At 36.2% G+C, this 17,554-nt stretch overlaps 3 protein-coding genes across 9 annotated transcripts; 1 reads left to right on the top strand and 2 right to left on the bottom strand.

Annotated features, from left to right (window-relative positions):
* Positions 1-1,491: 1,491 nt before the first annotated feature.
* Positions 1,492-8,494, top strand: LOC110817083 (PQ-loop repeat family protein / transmembrane family protein). Of its 6 annotated transcripts, none has more exons than XM_088209440.1 (15): positions 1,492-1,934; positions 2,569-2,853; positions 3,376-3,640; positions 3,744-3,786; positions 4,320-4,346; positions 4,430-4,519; positions 5,229-5,383; positions 6,209-6,371; positions 6,462-6,578; positions 7,028-7,141; positions 7,305-7,325; positions 7,447-7,505; positions 7,599-7,689; positions 7,957-8,073; positions 8,185-8,494. In XM_088209440.1, exons 3-14 carry the CDS (start codon positions 3,405-3,407, stop codon positions 8,038-8,040), a joined length of 1,200 nt encoding a protein of 399 aa, XP_088065566.1. In that variant the 5' UTR covers positions 1,492-1,934; positions 2,569-2,853; positions 3,376-3,404; the 3' UTR covers positions 8,041-8,073; positions 8,185-8,494. The 6 variants fall into 6 exon arrangements, with proteins under 6 accessions (XP_088065566.1, XP_088065570.1, XP_088065569.1 ...); XM_088209444.1 differs by having other exon boundaries at positions 3,336-3,640; XM_088209443.1 differs by having other exon boundaries at positions 3,314-3,640.
* A 695-nt stretch (positions 8,495-9,189) lies between these two features.
* Positions 9,190-10,456, bottom strand: LOC110817133 (DUF309 domain protein). Its single transcript, XM_022045545.2, has 3 exons — positions 9,980-10,456; positions 9,751-9,898; positions 9,190-9,550 (listed from the first exon to the last, which is right to left on the bottom strand). The coding sequence occupies exons 1-3, from the start codon at positions 10,352-10,354 to the stop codon at positions 9,321-9,323; spliced, it is 753 nt and encodes a 250-aa protein (XP_021901237.1). The 5' UTR covers positions 10,355-10,456; the 3' UTR covers positions 9,190-9,320.
* A 692-nt stretch (positions 10,457-11,148) lies between these two features.
* Positions 11,149-17,313, bottom strand: TOC34 (translocon at the outer envelope membrane of chloroplasts 34). 2 transcript variants are annotated; one of them, XM_088209445.1, is made up of 9 exons: positions 17,110-17,313; positions 13,853-13,927; positions 13,284-13,405; positions 13,032-13,139; positions 12,813-12,937; positions 12,431-12,695; positions 11,887-11,955; positions 11,629-11,790; positions 11,149-11,545 (listed from the first exon to the last, which is right to left on the bottom strand). In XM_088209445.1, the coding sequence occupies exons 3-9, from the start codon at positions 13,380-13,382 to the stop codon at positions 11,435-11,437; spliced, it is 939 nt and encodes a 312-aa protein (XP_088065571.1). In that variant the 5' UTR covers positions 13,383-13,405; positions 13,853-13,927; positions 17,110-17,313; the 3' UTR covers positions 11,149-11,434. The 2 variants fall into 2 exon arrangements, with proteins under 2 accessions (XP_088065571.1, XP_021901323.1); XM_022045631.2 differs by lacking the exon at positions 13,853-13,927 and having other exon boundaries at positions 17,110-17,311.
* Between the last annotated feature and the right edge of the window lie 241 nt (positions 17,314-17,554).

Here is a 17,554-nt window from a genome sequence, read left to right as displayed (position 1 = left end):
GAATTTCTTATCTCTTAATTTAGTGTCAAATAATTACAAACTGTATTATAATATAATTACATTTATTCTTTTTTTCTAATATCTTTATTATTATGGCCTTTAATAAGTAGAAAAAGAGAAGAATCTGTGATTATAGTACTCCAAAGTATCAAATATTTTTGTGAGTAAGTTTTGACAGACTTAATAAAAATTTATTGTATATCACTCATGAGTCATGAGAATAATGGTGCATGCTGTGAGCAATCTGTAATATTATGAGTTGCTAAGGATATATATACATACACACACACACACACACACACACGCATTCACCAACGCTATGCCACCTGTCAAATGTTATATATATATATATATATATATAGATGTGGATAGAGTTAGAAGAACTTACATGCATGCATGTATATGTATTTTCACCCAAGTACCGAAGTTCGAAGGTTATATAGTTTATGTGGCAGATAGTGCTGAGAGAGTCAGAAATGGTTGAATCTGTGTCTGAAGGTGGAGATATATAATGCACACACACACACACACACATATGTATATATACATACATATGTGTGTGTGTGTTATAATAGAGGGTGATGAATGATGTGGGTATGATTGGATTTCATTTGTTTTTGAGGGGGAAAAAGCTGGAAAATACAGAGGTGACAGAGAGACATATAAGAAGAATATGAATGTGAAGGAGTAGTGGGTGATCGGGTCCATTTGGGGTTTTGGCATTTTAGGAAAGTAAACAAGTCGGATCCATCATCAGTTTCTCATATAAGCTGTCATCCTTGCTTCATTGCCTTTGGAACCCGAGCTTGTGGGGGCACTCACATTTCGTTTCCTCTCTTTCGCACCCCCAACCGTACAAATAATTTTTAAAAATAAAAAACGATTCCCTTATTTATAATAATACTCTTGAAAAATAATTTAAAACCAATAAAATAAGATTTATTTATTTATTTATTTATTTATTTTTTACTTCAAGATATATTTATTTATGTTTTGGGCTTCCTTCCAACTTAGCATCTTTCCGGTTCTACTACTCCAAAAATAACCACACAGTTCAAACATCAGAAAGTCATCCATCACCATACTTCAATCAATAGTCAAAATGTGTGATTAATGGTTTGCACAGAGCTTTTAGAAGCCATATATTGTTTGCTATATATAAAAACTGTTTTTTTTTTTTTAATTTTTGAAAATCTCTAACATTATTATTGAGACTAAAAAAGAGAAAATAAAATAAACTTATAAGATATGAGAAGAGAAAATAAATATTTACTTCGATTTTCTTATCTGAATTTTCAGCAGACTTGCTGACATTTTAAACAAGCAAATTGTATTAAAAAGATATCTATTATTAATCGCTTGAACCCATTTAATCTTGGTCTTTAGGCCCAAGAAAAAGCCTACGGGCCCAAACCCAAAACCAGAAATTGGGCCCCCATTGAATGGTGCTAATTGGAAACCACTACCGCAGGCTGAGTCCTGGTTTTAGGGGGAAAGCCACAGGTTTTCACCCTCGGCTTTTGTCCCAAGCCACCGACAAATCAAAACCCACTGAAGATTCGCCCCCGGGTTTCGTACTTCTGAATCCTCAGATTAGTTCATCCACCTGAATGAAACCATTGGCTTTTTCTTACCTTCTTTACTTTTGTTGTTCTTTATAAACACAAATGCACAAGTCATTATTCATCGTCTTCTCAGTTTTCCCAAAATTCACTAAACTCCAATCTTCCATGGCTTCTCTCGTACTCTTATTGTCCGAATTTATTCGCCAGAGAGACCCAAATCTGGCTCTTGCAACTACTACACTCACTCCTCCTTCCTTTTCTTCTGCTTCCTGCTCTGTTCGTGCCAATTCGGCTGCTAGAAAACCAGAGAGAAATGAAGCTGCAGGCAAGAATGATTATGACACAGAGGAAGATCCGCTTGAGTTAAAAGTAACAGTCGATCTTGTTTGGCCTTAAGCTCTGTTACCTTCATACCATTCTTTGTTTTATATTAAATTGTAAACAAGTGTCTCCATGTACGAAATGTTTGCTACTTTTTAATCCATTTTCGGGAAAACCCACTCTTTAATTTTCATTCAGAAAAAAAAAAAAGGAAAGAATCTAAAGATAAAATTATGAGATAGACAGGAAATATTACGTAAAAAGAACAAATTCTGGTTGTTGAATGTTGAGTTTCAGTATTAAGAGAAAAATTAAAACGAACTAGTTTAGCGCGCAGGAGGGGCGATTTTTGGCGTCATGATCTCCTCGTTCTTTAATTTTTATTTTGTTTATTCCAATCAGAACTACGGCTCTGCGTTTCATGCACCGATTCTCATATATATATCTATATATATATATGGAGTTTTGTGATGTCTTCAAAAGTGAGAAAATAGGGAGATTTAACAGTGACTGCAGATAATTAACACGTATTTTAATATGATACGGACGCTAATTTCTTGCTTTATAACTATTTTAATATTCTTTTTGTATTTTATAAATATTAACGAAATTCCAATTAAGCTAAAATAAATCAATTTTTGGAGTGGCTAATAAATTGATTTGAATATATCTATATAAACAGGTTACTGCAAAGAGAAGAGGTTGGTAAAAAGTAGCGGCACCGCAGATTCCATGAGCAAGCTGTTACAGCCTCATAGGTTGTTGATGGTAAGGATGGAAGAGACGGCACATGGAAGGAGTCCACCGGGAAGCACACCCGCTAATCACGTTTGGAAACAGTAATCATAAAATCTACTATTATTCGTCTAACTGCTTCTCCGCTCTTCTAGTTTCTCAAATCTTCAATCCATCTCCTTCTCTATTCAACTCCACAACGACACGCGACCGGAGCTGCTAAAACTTCAATGTACGTCTTCTTCTATTGTGAGTTTCTATGTTCTTGTCTCTCTTGTCTTCTTGTGAATTTTCCCTGACGAAATGTTTACCTCAATCCAGTTTTTGGTGTATTGAGATTTTGAAATTCAGCTCCTATTTTGCTGTCTTTTAAGATTAACTTTGTTGCTGATTGTGTCAGAAGCCTAAGCATTTAGTTACAAATTGAGCGGGAAATAAGGAATTTAAAGTGTATCTCAATGAAATAGAAGCAAGAAGTCGAGATTTCCCTTCATGATTTTACTAATCATCAATTTCTGGTTATCATATCTATTCTATTTCCTTTTTCATCTGTCTGGTTAAAGAAGGAAATCTCCGAGTATCGCCCTTGCATTCATATTGTATATATAAACTTCATGCGAAAATGTTTTTTCCCCTGATAATTTGATTTCTGTCTTCTCTAAATAATTTTTGGCATATTTCATCGGTTACAGCCCTCTATATATTTATCTCTAGTATATGAAACTGCTTGGTGCTCTGTTCTGCTTGGGTTCAGAGTAGAGAATCATTGCATCGGATGCAATAATGGCAGTCTTGACAAGTTTAACATTGGAATGCCCAAGAAATGGCCATTGCTCCGATTGGGCTAGAGAGTATATGCAATACTGTCTTTGCAGCGTCAGAGACAAAGTTTCCTTAACGCTCGGTCTGGTCAGCGTAATCAGTTGGTGTGTTGCAGAGATACCGCAGATCGTCACTAACTACAAGGATAAATCTGCCGACGGCCTCTCCATTGCTTTCTTGACCACATGGACTCTTGGGTATTACGTCTCTTTTCTTTTGGTAGTTCGTTTACACTTGTTCAATAACCCATCTACCTTCCTGCATAATTTCCTTTTCATCTGATTTTAACTACTACTGCAGAGATCTTTTCAACCTTTTCGGATGCCTGTTGGAACCAGCTACAGTAAGGCCTCCTTATAATGGTTATTTAGCTATTTCATTTCCTTTCTAGTCCTTGTTCTTTCATATTCATGGTGATCTTCAATATTTTTCTCCAACTTAAAATAGTATAGAACCTTAGAAGTTTCAAATTTTGGGACTTGTTCTCCTGGTATTATTGCTTGCCAATGGCAATATGCATGTATGAATGTGTTTGCATCTATGCATGAGTTAGCCTTTTAATTCCTCAGCGGATTGAGATTATTAATTAACATATTTCATGGTATTGATGTTTTGGGCATATTGCTCCCGTGTTTGAAGTTTCTATTGCTTTGCAAGTAGAGCATAAGGAAACTAACACTGCATGCATCATGATCTTCATATTAGTGATTGATCTTGTTCATAATGCTCCAAGTGGAGTAACATTTTCTTGTTCCCAACGGTCATGGGATAATGGTTGCACTTAACCTGTCATCATTGTTATAATATAGTAAGGTTTCTATCGTCATGGAGAATTATGCAAATCATTTACTGACATTGTTTACTTGCTTTTTGCAGCTTCCAACACAATACTATACTGCAGTGGTAAATATCATGTGCTAAAAACTTTGTTTATCAGTCAGGTTGGTTTTTTTACATGACATTCTTGCTGCTGATTTGTTGGGCAGCTGTATACAGTGACAACCCTAATACTTGTTATGCAAAGTGTATACTATGGTCAAATTTATCCTCAACTAAAATACAGGAAAAATCAGAAGGTATGTATTTCTTTAACTCACTGCAATTTGAAAATTTTCATCGTCTACTCCTATATTTTGCTAGTATTTTTTTACCGATGAGCCTGGGGAACTATTAAGCGAAATGCAAACTTCTCCACTGATACATATTTTGACTAGCTTTTTAAGTGTTTCCATCTATTTTCTCTCCGGAAAAAGTAAACAAGCCAATCTTAATTTTTATTGAAAAAGAAAGAAAGAAAAGGTTGTTAGTCCACGACTTCTTTTATAAATCATTCCATATGGGTTCTTTTTCTTGTTTGGCTCCTCAAGAGAAAATGGTTGACGATTAGGTGCATGGTAGTGAATCCTTTATTTGAATCAATCACAGTATTAGAACCCAAATTTAATAGATATTGATTTGATAATCACAGCAAATTTGTTTGTCCGCTTCTCTGGCCACAATTTAATTAATTAAGAACTACAAGCAGTTTGTCTGTATTCCTCTCTTACTACAGTTTTTCTTCTTTTAAATTTTTGTGTTGAGATATGTTGAACCATTATATAGAACAAAATTTCTATTTGGGTGAAAGTTTTATGAGATTTTCTATAATTTAAAGAGCATACCTGAAATCCAATTACTTCATTGTTCTGTGAGTTAACTGCATGGTAATTTTGTTATCTGCTCTACATCATACGAAATGGAATCCAACAGCCAGATACTGACATATTTAGTTTGTTCTACTTTTAGATTAATAGCGAGGCAGAGGTAGCAGAGATGCGCAAACAAGTCAGCAACACTGACACACGGAGGTTTAGAGCTGATACCGGACATCTTTTGAGCACACCTATTCCTCTTCCGGTGGCCCAACCAAATAATTCCCCTGGAAGGGAACTATACTACAGGCAAGGAACTTTTGCAGACTTGGCTTTGACCATTAATCTGAAAACTTTTATCTGCTGGTATGTGGAATGAAAGGCAACATTTGATATCATCTTTCCCTTTCCTCCTCCCACGTCCAAAATTTTACCTAGACCGTTTCCCTCATTCTTTTTTTGAAGGGAGCTTGCAAGATTGTTGAACCTCATACTGGAAAGGAACTTGCTGGGTATCAAAAGCCATTATCTAATATTTGCGTAAAAAGTATAGACTCTTGCTATAATGGTCAGTTCCCGCCACTCTATGAGGTGGCTGAGGTTAAGTGGATATGTGGTTCAGTCCAATGTTAACTCCAACTACTTACCTTGTCTAGGTGGATTTCCCCCTGTTAGATCTTCATAAGTACTATAAACTTCATTTGCATAATGGCATTAGTGCAAGTCATTAAGGCTTGTGACAGAGATCACTATTTCTGGATCAAGAATTATTGATTGGGTAAACCTGTATCTGGGATTAAGCAGTCAAGACCTGTTGGTTGATGTCTCTCTTTTCTTGAATCACTCTGTTCTTATTTCCTTTTCTGATCACAATGGATGATGCTAGTTTCACGGACATTTAAAAAGATTTCATGGTATTTGAGGGAAAATCGTTTTTACTGGAGTGCTCCATTAAGATGCTACTCACAAAGGGCTCTCTGATTACATGCACCATTTTGACAACGATATTAAATTGCTTTAGGGAATCTCCTGGTTGTTGAATCCTCATACATCTTTATGATTCTAAGTAGAAATCTGTTTTTCCCTTGAACAAATGACAAACTCGCTAAATGTTGAATAGTTGTCATTCGTCAGGTCTGCAAGATCCCTGTCAAGCAGTTATAATCCAACGGCAGGATCTCTTTCAGCTCAAAGAATGACCCCGCCCCATAGTTCTTCTATTGAAGAGCCCTTTCTCGTTAGAGGTTTGTCCACACCGTCGGTGCCGGCTCTGACCACCAAAAGCATAGTAACCTCGGTGAGCCTTGCATAGAAAATCTTCGTCTCTAGAACAAGTTTCCTAATCCAATCACATGGTAATAGTTTGTTATTATATAATTTATTTCAGGTGTCTGCAATAATGCTTCTTGGCACATTTTCTCTCTACAGTTCAGGAAAATTTTTCATGGTTTTTAATAAGGGAAATCAAGGATCTGGGCTTCATGTGAACATAAAACTGTTGCAGGTAGTCTGTGCTGTATTTTATGTTTCTTCTTTTTTCTTTGTGTAGCATTAGGTTTGTGGTTTCTGTTTCCTATTTCGTTGATGTAAAAAATAAATAAATATATAAAGCAACGTGTTTAACTAAATATGGTTCTCTGATGTGACCTTCTGCTTCCCCAGGTTCATCCACATATTCTTTTCCAGAATAGTTCCCACTTCTTGACTGAATTGTGTAGCTTTTCTGCTTGTTATATTTAGGTTGTCCAAGGATTTTCATAAATTGATTGTGGATTGCAGATGGAGCTTAAAATTTCTTAGAGAAGGAGAATATTACAATTCTAAGCCCTGAGATCCTTGACTCTTAACAGATCCCCTGTTCTTCTACCAGCATTTAATTCCTTTCCCTATTTATTTTGTAAGAGAGAATTGGAATTCAAGCCCGGTGTACTTGAAATATGGTTTCAATTTCAGGTCATTGGTGGGAATATGGTACACAGTTTTGAAGACAGTGGATTTGGAAGTTTCCTTGGTTGGGTGATGGCAGCTGTTTACATGGGTGGACGTCTTCCTCAAATATGTTTAAATGTAAGAATGGCTTTGACGGGCTGATTACAATTGGACAGTTCTGCTTCCATCATCTATTTTTATGTTCTTGTCGATATATTCTTTGCCATACAACAGCAATAGGTAGAAAGGTCGATGATCGTGTTTCATGTGTCTTACTTGTGTTCTTAATCAATTTTTGCAGATTAGAAGGGGTAATGTTGAGGTAAGAATGTTCTGAAAATCCTTTTGTATAACTTTCTTCAGGAAACAAATTAGGGGTGGAACAAAATCTGGTCATGTGCAGAGTTGCTCTTGTTTGATACTTTTGGGTCAACAACATGCAGGGTCTAAATCCATTGATGTTTTTCTTTGCTTTAGTTGGGAATGCCACCTATGTAGCGAGGTGAATATAACCTCTGAATTTTCGATAATCAATGTCACTCTAGAAATCCTGTCTATTTTCTTTAGCAACCTGTCTATTTCCTCAATTTTGTAGCATCCTAGTCAGCAGTCTGGAATGGTCAAGGATCAGACCGAATCTACCATGGCTGGTAGATGCAGGAGGCTGTGTGCTGCTTGACACTTTAGTATCCTTTGAATAACCCTTGTCTCTATTAGTGGGAGATAAAGGTTTGCTTTCAAGTTTTCTCTTGGCATATGAACTGAACCAGAAAATTCTGCAATTGTCAATTTTGCATCAATGTGTAGTAAGACATTTTGATGGTTGAATGATCCAAATTGATTGCAAGGAACTTACAAAAAAGTAGTCATATCCATTCTTGATGATTGACCAGCATGCTATTAGCACATAAAATTTGTAACAATCTGTCCAGATCCTTATCACCCTAATCCAGATACTAAGTCAATTTATTTATTTTCGCTATTGCTTTCGCCCCCAAGATGCAGATGATAAGCAAGAGAATCTTGATGTTGCTTAGATTGGCACAAATAAGTGTTTTTTTTCTTCTGAGGTAACTCTGTCTCTCTACTTTTGTACATCCATGTGCACTGATTGGTGTTTACATGTGGTGTGTTTGGGAATTTTCTAATCATTGGTCTCCATTTATCACCAAATGTTACAGGATATGTTGAAAAGCGCTACTACATAAGGATGAGTCAGCATGTTTGCAGCCAAGCAAACTACAAAAGTGATTCACATGAGTACAAAGACAAACTGGTGTTCCTGCACTACTCGGTCTAGACTTGTTCGATCAGTAAAGAACAGGCATTTTTTTTTATATTTCAGTCTTGTATTTTCATCTGTTTCATTGATGCTTTATGCATGCTGGTTATAAGATATGGGCCAACTCTGTTGCGGCTCTCTTTTGATCTTTCATCTTTGCTAAGTGCAACTTCAATTCTTTTCAAGAATAGTGTTTATCTTTTCCATTACCTTTTCAAAGTTTTGCCGGTTGAACTTAAAATCTTAACTACACTTTATGCTGCATTGGATGTGAAAGCTGATTCGTTGTATCTTCTTTTTTTTTTTTTTTTGAAAAAAAAGCTTCTTCGAGTACTTTGAGCCTTTCCTCATTTATGATAGTTTTCATTTACCAATCATGCTAGGGAAAAAACCATTATTTCCTTGTTGATGGACATGAAAAAGATTCATGTTAAGAATTGCCCACTCCATGGAATCACAAGGGTGTTGATGGACATGAAAAAGATTCATGTTAAGAATTGCCCACTCCATGGAATCACAAGGGTGACTGTTTCATGCCTGCCAATGACACTGTTGATAATCTGTCACTGACCAATAGTTGCACAGAGCCCCCCTTCATTTTTATCGTATCCCTAGTCATATTTGTCACAATGTGTTTTTCTTGATCTCACAAGACTTTCCTGCAACCTTCAGTACTACTATTTTTTCGTCGTAGTTAATTGTTCTTTTAGTTATTTTGTGATATTTGAACGTATTGGGGCTTGAATTTGAGAGAGAAAACATGTCATATCTTTCAGAATTTGACGGCAAATCTAAATTCATATTTGATGTTGAATAAATCATCTTGATCGAACAACGTATGTTCTGTGTCTATTTACTTTCTGTACTCGATTTGCCTATTTAATTATCATATGGCAGAATGATATTTTCAAAGAGTTAAATGTTCTTTCTAAGATCACAAAGGATCATAATTTAATATCAAGTCCTACACCATCTCTAGTTATTGCGGTGGCTATACATGTATGAAAATGTAATGTATGAGAGGGAGGTGATGAGTTACACTGACATGATCGGAAGATGATAGTATGTTGCATCAATAGTGGGAAGCTTCACTCTTGGAGGTTGGTGAGACTGGGAGTTATGTGATGCGGGAGGGGAGAAGACTATGTACGTATCATCGCTGCCATCATTTTCTAAATGGTACAAGTGTTGACCTGCACCGTAGCCCCCAAGCAACTGGTATGATCTCTCAGATTGATCCATTGTTAAACATAGATCTTCACTGCCTGCAAACAAAACAATTGGAAAAATCAGTACATATTGTTCTCTCTTCTCTGCATATATTCACTCTTCATTCAGATCAAAGAATCACTACATATATATATGTGTGTGTAAGTGCTAGTGATTAAAATCTACTCGCTTGGCATATTGGCAATGGCACAATAACAGATTGAATTAATGGTAAGGAAAGGAAAGAAGATTTTACAGGCAGCGAGTTCAATCTGGGTTTGATAAATGAAATCCAGGACTGCAGAAATCTCAAGCTCAAACTGATGGAAAGGTCCGCTTTCAAAGTTCATCTTTTTGAGCTTACATAGCCCCTCTCCTAACTCCATCATGGCTCCTCTGTGGTTCTGCAAATATATATATATATATATGTGTGTGTGTAACATATTCTTCATATGATTGTAAAGAAAGAAAGAAAGTAAAATTACCTGGTTAAAGAGGTGATGAAACCCAACAGCACATTGTAGAATCCCATGAATTAGAGTTCTGGTGGGATCTTCGGATTTGTTCCACAGAGCCTCGAGAAGGTCATGGCACTTGTAATATTCTCCCTGGTTGAAGAGCGCAACAGCTCCATCAAAGCTGCAATCATCATCCACGGACTCAAAATCATCGGTGGAGATCCGATATGGGATTGGGAGGAGAAAGGAGGGCCGTTGATTTCTGTCGTATGTTGTTGCTATTGGAGAAGTGATGATGTTTGAACCAAGATGGAAGAAGGCTTTGGTGATACTAATTTTGATGGTATTACTCAGAGTGGGTGAAGGAGTCGATACCATAGACGGCTTGAGAGCAAGTGCCATATCGTCTTAGTTCTCTTTTCTTCTTTTTCGGGTAAGCCAATCATCTATCTATTATCATGAGATGAGTGATCAAAATAATTTCTGTTTTTTTTATTTTAAATATAGACATACATACATATATATATATATATATATACACATAGACACACATTTTAGAGTGTTCCTCTATAAGAAGTGGTCAAAGACTATACCTTTAAAGAAGGAAAAATAGTTGGGATGCAAATAACCATTAATTATTAAACAGGCTTGTAAAACAGGATACATATTCGTTGATTCAGAAAGATGACAGATTTTGTAATGATTTAATAATATTATGCAACGAGATTACCAATAATTGTACTGTATCATTTTAAATTACAACAAAATATACACAAATAACTGCATAATTAGCTGGAGAAGTACCCTGCATTTGGATACCCGTACGAAACAGGGATGGAATTCTTAGAAAGTAGATGCCTCCTTGCCCATATCAGACAATTCTTAGATTTTAATTGCTTCATATCTAAAAATCAGATTGCATATATTTAACATATACTTGAATTATAAGAATAAACTTTGATTCTTTAAAAATAAAATTGAATTAAAACACTTTGTTTCAAATTTTCATCCCATTTGTTTAGTATCCAATTCTCATTCCTCATTCAATCCGAACTAATAAGCTCATTCAATAGCAAAAACAACTGCAAAACGAGGGAGCTTAATGCTGCCGTTAGCTTCTGCGGGACCCAGTTCCCACTGTTGTCAATCTGGGGGAAAAAAGGTATTTGCCTAAAGGAAATCTGAGTCTAGGCAAATGGGGAATTAATGAGGTGATGATTACTTAAATGAGCGCCATAATTACAACTAGTAAAAACAAGATTCCAGGAACAAGTACATAATCTATCACAAGTGCAAAATCCAGTTCTCTCAGCACTAAGGAAATCCACTGGCCGCAGATCATTGCTATTGCAGGTTATAAAGAAGTAAGCAACATCAGAAACAGGAGATGCACAGGTGTGAATCCGTGCAGATGAAATATATCAAAACTAGAAAAAAAAAAAAAAAGAAACACCAAATATCAAAGAAAACTTTTTGAGGGATTCAGAACTTGCGACCAGCAACATTTGTATCCCTCAGCTCCCACGCCGGTCTGCTCTCCTTGGCAATATCAGACTTGATTGCCCGGACCATTGGTTTCACAACAAGTAAATACTGCCAGCATGAAAAGGCTTGGGAGTCAATATCTGCCCGTTCAATAGGAAGAGTTTAAAAAGCCTGATGTTTTAGAAGCTTACTTGTAATGCTAAAATAAAAGGTATGAAAATCTTTCCCTTTTCATCGGGGTTTGGCCCTTCAATCAACTTCTTGTCAACATAAACAGCCTTGCTCCCATTGAAGACAACTTCTGTGATAGTTTTAACTAAATTGGGGATCCAGGCTGTACCATTTGGAAGAACCTATCACCAAGGAAGCACCCAACTGTCACTAATCCCAACACAAATAGATTATTAATGGAGGATGAAAGGAACCGACAATTAAAGCAAACACCTAACCTTTTCATCACTTTCATTCTTATTACATCTTCCACTGTTCTCAACCAAAGCAACAGGTATTGTGGAACCCTAGCAGAAGCAAGACAAAAATTAACATGAAGGAAAAGATTTATATGTTTAGCAAAAATAAATTTTTTTGGGGTAAAAAGAAGATCCCTGGAAAATCAATAAGACATCATATGTTAACATACTCAACACAGAACACACAAAACTACACTTCTATTATTTTTTCTTGAAAGAACTATGCTACTATTACAAACAAGGCAAGATAAAAAAGTTTGGGGCATGTCAACCAACAATCGACCGAAATGTGACCCTCATGCAAAGTGTTCAAACGCCAAGCTTCAGTACATAACTTAATATATTTCCAAGCTACACCAAATTAAAAAATTAATAGAACTCTTATAATACAAAAATATAAATATAAATATAAATATAAATATAAATATTGTGTTTTCTTTTTCTTTTTGATGAAATAGTATTTTCATTTCTCTTAGGGTAGGTAAACCAAAAAAAGTATTCCAGAAAATGGGAAGCAACCCACCTGCATATCATGTTTCTTTAATCGAGCACCTAGACAAACAACCTTTAGAAGAGCCTCTGATCGTTTGGAGAAAAAGACATCATAATTCAGCCCATCCGGTGGTGAAAGCTGAGCATGTGTAAGGACAACCAGAGCCCTATTCCAAATTTCTTTACCAAAAGTATCTGTTATGGCTTTGACGACCTGTTTGTCCAAATTGTCCACCCTATATGCATCCAAACGGTCCACATATAGCAAAACATCTATAGTCTTGTTCAAAAGGAAACTACATGTCCCAGAACCAAACAAAAGAAAATGTAATCATCAGATAATGTCATGAAATTAATTTATTAAACCATAGACTCCAAAATACAAAATTTGCACATTTCAAGGTGGAAATTACCGTTTTATAAGTTCAAGAGCCTGATCATTTACATATCCTCCTTCTATAAGCCCAGGAGTGTCAATGATGTTTAATGTAAATCCAGCTCTTGTGCGTGAAACCATCATTGGTCTTGGACCCTCAGACTATCAAATATAGACGATATAATTCGTATGTAAAATTTGTCAAGCAGCAGATACCATTAGAAGAACTTTCATGACCAAGAAAAGCAATGAATACCTGAAAGGTACTAACAGGAACTACTTTCTCCCCTATGATTGAGTTTACAGTCGATGACTTCCCAACACCGCCTTTCCCCATCACAAGGATAGTCAAAGTGTTCACATTCTAAACAGGTATGATCAATAGTAACAGTATAAACAGAGACAGAAAGAATATGTCAAGAAAAAACAAACAATATGAAGTTCTAATTAGCAGATAGATGCACAAACAGATGTCCATTGCACTGAGAGTTAAGTAGAGAAATGGAACCTCTTGCTTAAGTTTTCCCAGCAGTTCGAGCAACTTAGTCTGGGTGGCCGGTGGGAACTGCTGAATACCCATCCATTCACGAATCACTTGAGATGCCATAGATGGATGTCTATTCTATCACCCTGAAAATGAAGAAAACATAACATGAGTGGGAGGATTATCAGCAAGAAGTCCATTCAGGGGCTCTAAAAGCAAATAGACAACCGAAAGAGATTAAATCTAATTACCATAGGATCTTATCCATTCTTTTTCTGAGGAAAAATGAGGAAACAATATTTAATGTGTTAATGCAATACAGTGTCACTCCAAGAAATCACCATTATCCAAAAGATAATAGAAATCTAGGAAGAAAAAATAGGCGAAATGGAGGGAAAAGGAGTGTCTGCTTATTTTTAGAATTCTGTTGGAATTGTTTTGATTCCTGAAAATGTTAGTGTTTATACCTGGAACTACTTTTGTAAAGTAGTCTCTCTTATATAGCCTGCTCAAGGGACTGACATAAATGGCTATTAGTCTAGGAATCTATGAGGAATCTAGATTCAAACAATCTGTAATTACGAATAAATTACCTGTAATTGTGAATAAATTATCCAATAGTCCTTTAGTCAACAGGTATTTGTCAGGTTTTCATTAATCAGCAGGTGCTGAAAATAGAAGAAACAGAGAAAGGGGAAAGAAAGGAAGAAAGGGAGAAGTTAAGGATGTGAATAGAGAAAATTCAAAAGAGAATACAATCTGAGATATTTGATTAATTTCTAGATAACGTTTACAAATCCTCATCCACAGAATACATTTCATCAATAATCAGCAATCATTGCTTCAGTCAATTCTACTCTCTGACTAACAAAGCCTACTCAGCATTCTAGCTGATTAAAGCTGGCACAACTAACCTGAATTCTACTTTTATCACTCTCATTCCTAAGAAGAGGGACACCAAAGAATTTAAAGATTTTCGACTGATTAGCTTGGTTGGATGCATGTACAAACTCATTGCCAAGGTTTTGGCTAAGAGACTATCTATGGTGCTTGGAGATATTATTGGGGATTGTCAACATGCCTTTGTTGGAGGGAAACAAATTATGGATGTTATTATGACAGCAAATGAAACCGTGCATGACTTATTGAATAACAAAAAAGATGGTTTAGTTTGTAAACTCAATATGGAGAAGACATATGATCATGTCAATTGGAATTTTGTGGATTACATGCTCTCTAGAATGGGTTTTGGGGCTAAATGGAGGAAATGGATTCTTTCATGTATCACCACCACTTCGTTTGCTATGTTGGTTAATCAAGGCCCTTCAAACTTCTTCAACGCCTCAAGAGGATTGAGGTAAGGTAATCCATTATCTCCCCTTCTATTTATTATTGTTATGGAAGCCCTAAATGGGTTGTTAGGAAGTGCAAATGCGCTTCACTTGATGAGCGGTGTCTCTGTTGGTGGACTGGGTAATTCTATGGAGATATCCCACTTATATTTTGCCGATGACACACTACTTTTCTGCAAACCAGAGTTGAGGAATCTATTACACTTGCATTGTATTCTCGTGTTTCCAAGCTGTTTCAGGGCTTAAGATCAACCTCAACAAATCAGAAATGGCCAGAATTGGGGATGAGGGCAGTGTGGACATGTTTGCCAATGTGTTGGGCTGCAAGGTAACCAAGTTCCCTTTTAAATATCTTGGGGTACTGTTGGGAGCAAAATACAAGGACAAAATATCTTGGGATCTGGTGATTGATTTGTTTGAAAGACGCTTGTCGGGTGGAAGAGAAATTTCCTATCAAAAGGGGGCAGGTATACTTTATTAAAAAACAACTTGGCAAATCTTCCAATATGTTATCTATCGATTATCACAATTTCGGTAAGTGCGGCCAAGAGGCTTGAAGCCTTGCAAAACAAGTTTCTTTGGGGGCGATGAAGATAGTGTTTGTAAATTTCATTTGGTTAAATGGAATGACATTAAAAAACCGATTGATTTTGGTGGGCTTGCCATCAAATCTATGGTTATGATGAGCGAAGAGCTTAAAGGGAAGTGGTTATGGAGGTTCTTAGGGGAAGAGGATAGATTAGGGAGAAAAATTATTTGCTCCTGATGGGGAGATCATAAGGTAAAAAATCATTAAGGCAGAATTAGGACTCCCCATGGAAGAGGTTTATGGAGGAATATATTAATGCAATGACCTAATTTTCAGCAATGCTTAACGTGGAATCTCGGTAGAGGCAACAAGATCAAGTTTTGGTCAGATGTTTGGATAGGTAAAGGGAACCTTATGGGGTGTTACCCCAGAATTTACTCTATTGCTCAAGATAAAAACATGACAGTTGAGGAAGCATACCAAATCATCAATGGAGAAACTGTTTGGGTGGTTGAGGTCACTAGAAACTTAAATGATTGGGAGATTAGTGAATATGAAAAGCTTCTGAAGACACTTGAGGCACAACAGTGAAATTGGGCAGTGATCAGGCTGTCTGGAAATGGGAAAAGAGAGGGGACTTTTCTGTTTCAATCTTATTACAAATTTCTGTGCCATTGGGAGAGAAATAGCAGCTCCGATTTTCTGGCTATGCAAATTTGGAAAACCAAGGCTCCTCCATGTATAACCTTTTTTGCTTGGGAGACATCTTTAGAGAAGATCTTAACCATTGATAAACTCAGAAGAAGGGGACTGTTTTTGGTAAATGGATCCTACAGTTGTCTTCAAACGGAGGAGACGTGTAATCATCTATTGTTGTGGTGTCCTATGACTTACAATCTACAGTGTATGGTGTATGGACTCTTAGGGATTGAGTGTGTGATGGCTGGGTCAGTTAGTAAGGAAATTAGGGCTTGGGATTGTTTATATGTAAAGGGCAATATTGTTAACCCAATTCCATTGACTGTTTTTTGGATTATTTGGAAAGAAATGAATTCTAGAGCTTTTGAGGGTGTTGAAAGTAGTATGTACAAAATAAGGGAGTAGGTGGATTCATTATTTTGAATCTATTTTATTAGGGTATGACATTATTAGTGATGAGAATTTTGGGAATATCATAGATACGCTAACATTTCTATGAAATCTATGTACATGGGTGGTACCTTTTTTTTTTTGGGTATCATGCTAATATATACTTCATATTTTATTTCAAAAAAATAAAGCTGGCACAATAACTAGTACTAAAGCAAGGAAATTAACAAGCAACAAATCCCCAATCTTAACAGCAACAATATAAACGGGAAATTATAACGAAGTCATGATTAAAGAAAACTGAATTCTGATCTTCTGAAGGTCCTATTCTTTTCTATCCTCTCTTTCTAAATTTTAATTGAGTGGGGATGACATAGCCGACTAACCTTCCTTCATGCCCATTTCTCTATTGAGCTATCACCTTTTATCTTCAATCTCTTAAATAAGCACGTAAATTTGAGTTTCTACCTATCTGCTACCAGTTTGGTCAACGGGAATTATGGTAAAGGAGTCTCACCACAACTTAAATATATCTTGGATAAGCCATCTACAGCATTATCAGCAGTAAATGGCTTCCTCCTCAGCCCTATCCCAGAACCTAACCCGAATTCCTTCTTGAGGTAGTAGCGCAATTCCCCTTAAAATCTCGGTTTCGTTCATTTAAAGAAAGAGGGGAGAAAATTAATAAACAAATGATTAGATACGGAGAATAACATTCAAGCAAACAACCAAACACGTTAATTGAATTCAACCACTGATCTACTGCCAAATGAAAATTCAAATTGTCAGCAGGGGCATGCAGTCTGGAAAGTTAGTTGTGGACATGACGATGAAAAAGAAGAGAGAGAGAGAGAGAGAGAGAGAGAGAGAGATGACAGACCTCGAGTTGTAGATAGTAGAGATGGTGAGTGTGGAGAAGACGTCGTCTTCTTCAAGGTTCGGGGCTTGAGGGATTGCCCTAAACCCAAAAACGGAGCAACGATTGGACCAGTCCTTATCTTGTTAACAAGAATACTAGTGGGAAATATGAATTATGAATTTCCATTTTCCATTTTCGACGCCTTTGTTCATTTCTTTTCTTGGTTTTGTTTTTTTTTTTTTGGTTAATGAATTAATTTGATTGACAGAAATACCCTTATCCCGTGCGTAGGTGCTTCTGGGTTTTTGGTGACGCACACTCTCGGCCAGTTTTTCAGCTTGCATCTCCCATTAATCACTCCTCTTCTTCTCTCTGCTGCACCTTTTTTAAAATCACAAATTATTATATTTATTATTACATTATTTAATTTAAATTAATAAAAATATCAAATATATTTTTATTATTA

This window comes from Carica papaya, chromosome 8, assembly GCF_054855325.1.
Source record: "Carica papaya isolate Zhongbai chromosome 8, ASM5485532v1, whole genome shotgun sequence".
NCBI lineage: Eukaryota > Viridiplantae > Streptophyta > Magnoliopsida > Brassicales > Caricaceae > Carica > Carica papaya.
This window is presented reverse-complemented; position numbering and strand designations above follow the sequence as displayed.